At 38.4% G+C, this 6,028-nt stretch overlaps 1 protein-coding gene across 1 annotated transcript; it reads left to right on the top strand.

Moving 5' to 3' along the window:
• The first annotated feature begins 1,413 nt into the window (after positions 1-1,413).
• LOC133126678 (uncharacterized) lies at positions 1,414-4,249 on the top strand. The gene is made up of 7 exons (XM_061239017.1): positions 1,414-1,522; positions 1,689-1,833; positions 2,166-2,279; positions 2,811-2,955; positions 3,204-3,352; positions 3,784-3,923; positions 4,095-4,249. Exons 1-7 carry the CDS (start codon positions 1,414-1,416, stop codon positions 4,247-4,249), a joined length of 957 nt encoding a protein of 318 aa, XP_061095001.1.
• The last annotated feature ends 1,779 nt before the right edge of the window (positions 4,250-6,028 follow it).

The following is a 6,028-nucleotide window of genomic DNA, read 5'->3' as shown; positions in this document are numbered from 1 at the left end:
TTTCCAAATCTGGAACAGAGATAGAGCTGTACCAGGTTTTACTCAGTTATCCAGCTTTGTGAATCATCTCCCATTCCAGTTTTTCATATGCAACTCCATGTTTACCCTTGAGAGCACTGAGAGCACCTTTTCAAACCTTATTTGTTTGTTTCATTTATCTCAACATGCTAGGATGTGACATGCGCTTTATGAGCTGAGGCGATAACAAAGCACATGTGAAGATGACCATAAATGTTGTGAAATACCATGTTACATATCTACTGGACAGGGAAACATAGGAAAGAAAACTGTCAATGAGGAGACACACTCAAGAGTTGACAAAACCTGCATGTTTTTCCTGGATATTTATCTAAGAAGCAGCTTTGTACCTGTATCAAAGAATCTGGACACGGTGAGACATCCTTTAACTGATGAATCTCTTTATAGCGGTTCCTTTCATTTGAATCAAGAGGTAAAACTTGGGGAAAACTGTATCTTTCCATCTCTTTAAAACTGAACCCTAGTGAGAGAGTGCATTTGACCCTGTTTGGACTGTTACAATTGACTTAATGTAAAATATTGTACTGTGCAGATGGAAAATGAGGTATATTCATCCACATACAACTGCAAAAATGTAAAAAATATATATCTTTTTAACACTGGATACTTTGCTGGGCAGTAACAAAATACATCCACTTAAATAAAATTACATAAATGCATTCTATGTATGTAACAATTGGTGGAGATTGAAGGTACAGTCATCGCCTCCAAGATGGTTTGAATAATCCTGAGGTTTTATTTTTGCCACAGTACAGATTTTACTTCATTATTACAGTATATCACTGGGCTTCAGTGTCAGAATGGCTAAATGCCTCTATTTGAATCTATGTATTTACAACATTAAGATAATAAAACATCACCAAACACAATGTGGCTGGCAACCAACTCAGGCAGTAGAATGTGGCATCACATTATATTTATTGGACTGTATTGTATTTATTGTTTTCATCTACCTATATTGCCCTTTGAGCATTAAAATCCATGGCATCGTTCTGTCACCGAAGCCACACATTGCTGCTATCTTTCTTTTTTTTCAATATGGAAATATCATGTTTTTCATATTTTATCATAACCCACAATGCCTATTACATATCTTTGTCAACTATTTTAGCATTACAAGCAGAAGTGATTGCATTGTACTGAAAGGCCAATGTTCTGACCCTACTGCAGGACTGAAAAGCTGATTGATGAAGTGATTCATGTACACATATAGGGACTGATTTAAACCTTTCAGCACATGCAATACTCATAGCACAACCACAAAATGGTGCAAAACAAATGCCATGATTCTAAAGGCCTAAGTAAATCAGGCGCATATGGCTCAATCAACGCACTGTGTGTAATCAGTGACAGGGGCCTTTATTCCAGATCACTATGGTGGGAGATCACAGTCCAGGCCGTGTTGCTGTTATGGTGCTTTCCCTTATCCTTTTCATCATGGCTGTGGCATTCAACGCCTTGGCTGGAATTGGGATTAAGAATGGTGAATCGTCTCCAATATTTCATGATATACAGAAATATACATGTCTAGCTAGATATACTTATTTAGGGCTTTAACAAGGGATTTCTGTTCAGCAATGCCAGCAAGTATAGCCAAAAATTTGTGGTTTGGTATTTAATATTTTTTTAACCTGTAAAATCTCTATCAGATCTTTTTTTACAAAGCACAGGGAATATATCCGACAAGTACGACACAGAAATCACCCCTGCAGGATGGACCTTCTCCATCTGGGGTGTGATTTACCCCTGGCTGTCCTGCATGCTTGTTTTCCTGTTCTCCGGCCTCTGCAGAAGGTAGCTTGAGTCCAGTACTCCAGTCTCTGTGAGGAAACACAGTCATTATCTTGTGAAATAACAGTAGCACTTCTAAGTGGAAGACAATAGAATAGATTAACTTTTTTGGGGGTTTTTTAAGCAAAAGCTTTCATCCAAAACAACTTACAGTTGATTAGACTAAGCACGGGGGCAACCCCACCTGGAGCAATGCAGTGTTAAGGGCCCAACAGCTTTCACTCTTAAACTTGATTCCACATGATTTCGCCAATCTCAAGTCTGATATGAAATGAAACATCAAAAGGTTATTTTGTTCTTGTGAACTCAAATTCGGTGACTCTGTTGTTTCTCAGAAATGCCTATGGCTGGATGTACTGTAGTCCTGCTGTCCTGCCGTATGGATTCTACGTGACCTGGATCATAAATATGAGCTTGAATATGTCTTGGCTATTTCTGTTTGACAGAGAGTAAGTATCTCATGATTATTTTAACAAACATACAGTTTTTATCCCTGACACTGATTATGCTAGTATGACTACAAATCAAACAGAAGCATGATGGAACATTAGATAAATCTGTGAAGGCAAACCACAGCACGGTTGACAAATCACAACGTATTTAGGTCATTGGGTGCTAATCTTTCATCTTTCACTTGGTCTGGAGTTTATATTACCCTGTTTAGAGTACCTGCTTTTTGAATCAAGTGTGTACTCCACAAGAACGTGTCTTGTATCTAAAGGCAATAACCAGTAATTGCTCTTCAAAGCACTTGTTGGATCTGTAGCCTACCCGGCAATCTCGAATATCAAAATTTTATCCAATGCTTCAGGGTGAATTTCTCCTATGTTAAGGGGTAGGAAGCTTTATCTCCACAGTCTGTGTGCAAGAGTGCTATATCCACTGCGATATCATTTCCTCAGCCACTGCATATCGGTAACACAGTAGAACACAAATAACATTTCCCTCTATACCACAACATCCCTTTCTTTATTTCACAGGCTCATGGAACCGGCAGTTGTTATCTCAGCACTGATGGCCTTCACAAATTACCTGATTATTCTCTTCTCCTGTCATGGGCTCAAGGTGCATGGGCCATGGCTGAACAAATATCACAAAGTTGATCTCTGGCTCATTCGGATACTGGTAAATCATATTTATAGTGTTGCATTCTTACAAGAAAGGAAAAAAACTTATTATGAAAATAATAAAATTAGAGAAGTAAAATGCATCGCATGCAATATGCATATTTGTAAATACAGTACTACAGCATTGTTTTAATGAAGCATTGATGATTAATTGCGTCACACTGTTCTTTCAAGAACTTCAAAATACTTTTTAATAATTGGTCTTAGATTCGGTTTTACTCGTTCACAGTGTAATCTCTGTCACAGGTCCAAAATGGAGTGGGTGTTTATGCAACATGGACGACTATAGCCACACTGCTGAATTTAACTATCGTACTGACGTACAGAACAGCAGTGTCCGGCTCAGATGCTGCCACATTGGCACTGTCCCTGCTCCTAATAGAGGTTCTGGCATGGTAAGAACAGATTGTATTTTCAAAAATCTTTCTTCTAAAGTGGGATAAACATTGGCTCTTTGTAACACAGACAACAGGCGTGCAGTATTGCCCAGTGCGACATAATGGCATGATCTCAATGCAATGCAAGTGTGAAGAAATTTCGAAAGATAAGAAATGAAAAACAAACTGGATCATAGTGAAGGTGTGTACTATCATTTCCAAGTAGGGGTCTCGAGGTGATTATACAATATGATAATGATATTCTGAACAATGATGCAATACAATACTTTTTCTCTTCATTTACAACGATATGGTTAACAATGGCTAATCATGATTTCATCCAATGATTAGCTATGGTGTCAATGCGACCGTTAGATTTGACGGATTGCTTGCATTTCTTTATTGGTATACTTGATGCATTTACTAATTTCTTCCTGGATTATTCCTAGGTTTGTTCTGGAGAACTTCATCCTGGATAACCACGTCCGTTATATCCTTACTGTCTACCCTGTGGTGATCCTGGCTCTCTCGGGAAACATGGCCAAAAACTTCAATGTCACATTACCCAGTAACAACAGCATTTTTACTGGTGAGCAAACACATGGCCTGCAGTTAACTAAACAAACCATTAAGCCCTGTAGCACTGCCCTTTGTACTGTGTGACATAGGAAAAAACAGGTGGCCAAGACCACACAATAAACAGCTGGTGGTTGTACTCTGCTCTTAATGGAGGTCAGGTAATCAGTGTTGTTTTTTGCAGCGGTGCTGTTATCGGTGGCCTGTACCTTGTTTGTAATCCGACTTGTGTTGGTGATATGGAAGCACCACAAGAACCCACTCTACCAGGACAGAAACACAGCAATGATGATGTCACCAATGGACCAGGCTGGAAACCAAAAGATTATATTTACTTAACAGAGTGTTTTTTTTTTTTTTTTTACAAGTCTTTACAATATTAAACACATATTGTACATTTTGTGATTCTGCTATTAAAATGTATTAAAATACTTAAATATCTTTCAGTTGTATAGTGCTCCTCAGTTCTGGCCTGATGAAACTGTTTCTGATATGAATTCATATGGGTATTACCTAATCAAAGCACATGACTCTTTCTGTAATTGTCAATTCTTTTTCATTAATTTCATGTTATAAAATTGTCCATTTGTTATTGTTAAATTGTTAGATTAATTTCACAAATATTCTTTGTGATCTATATTTAATTAATATTTGTCCTTGGTTCACGAACCAAAAAAAAGAAAAAGAAAAAGGAAAGATGGAGTGTAGACAGTAACCAGAGTCTAAAGTCCAGCAGATAAGTGAATATAAAAGTAACTTGATCTTTGCTTGATCACCACACATATAATTGTATAAAGATGGAGGGAAGTTCAGTGGCTGTGCATGCAGTCTTCATTCTCCTGGCTATTTTCACCACTGGACTCACAGAACTGTTTGTGGATGCAGCAGCAGGGCATCTAGACATCTTTCCTGGTAAGTACAGTACCTCGTTACCCCAGGAGCACCTCAGTTAGCTTCCCATATGCTTAAAGAAGACAAGCATATCTTGTAAGTCAGTGTGTGGGGGCAGCATGTAGCATAGTGGCCAAGGTACATGATTGGGACCTGGGCGGTTGGTGGTTCAAGCACCGGTGTAGCCACAATAAGATCCGCACAGGCCCATAGCCCTACATTGCTCCAGAGGGGACTGTCCCCTGCTTAGCCTAATCAACAAGTCGTTTTGGGTAAAGGTGTCAACTAAATAACAAATTATTTCTTTATTATTTACCTTACAGCCTTAATGGGAAAATCAAAATGTAATCTTACATTATGTGCCCTTTGGCCTCCATTGCTGCCACAGGTTTGTTTCAGACAACCACACAGAATGTTTCAGAAACGTACTCCATAGAAGCCTCTCTGGACGGCTGGGTTGGTTCCACCTGGATTTTGGTGAATGTGTGGACAGTCGGGTGGCTTGTCTATGCCTTCTCCACGGTTGTCCGAAGGTAAGGCTATCAGTCTGGTCGTTGGCAGTAGTTGATGTGATAACACACTTCCTACACTGGGAGTTGAACCCTGGCTTCATACAATGTAAGCAGGCTTGAGCTTGACTAAACTATGTTTTAAATAATCGGATGATTTGAAAATTCTCTAATGAAAATAAAGGCTTCTAAATATCATTTTAACTGGACTTTCTTGAGCTTTGACAAATCATATGACTGGATTTTTATGAATGGAGTCATCCTTGCCTGTCATTGATATCTATATACTGTCATTTTTCTGCTTATTACACTTGCATTTTGTAATCAGCATTTTTCCAATTACATGGTGCCAGCCAGTAGCAGATGGCTTCCCCTCTGAGTCAGAGTCTGCTCAAGGTTTCTTCCCATTAGCAGTGCTCTTGAACAGGTTCAGGCCTTCATCTCTGTAAAGCTGCTTTGTGACAATGTCATTTATAAAAAGTGAAACATTTATAAACTATAACACTGAACTAAATACCTAAAAATTATTAGAGTTAAAAATGAACAGTTAACAGGTTTTAAACAGTTGTGAACTTTATTTTGCACCCTTACTATTTTAGAGGATACATCAGTCAAAGTAAAAGCAGCCTTTTAAATGAATTATCTGAAATACTTCTGACTAAAAATTAACTGGGTGATGAGCTTTGAAGCATGTCACACTGCCTTAAGCTCTTCATTG

Source organism: Conger conger, chromosome 4 (assembly GCF_963514075.1).
Source record: "Conger conger chromosome 4, fConCon1.1, whole genome shotgun sequence".
NCBI lineage: Eukaryota > Metazoa > Chordata > Actinopteri > Anguilliformes > Congridae > Conger > Conger conger.
The sequence above is the reverse complement of the archived record's forward strand: the minus strand, read 5'-3'. Positions and strand labels throughout refer to the sequence as shown.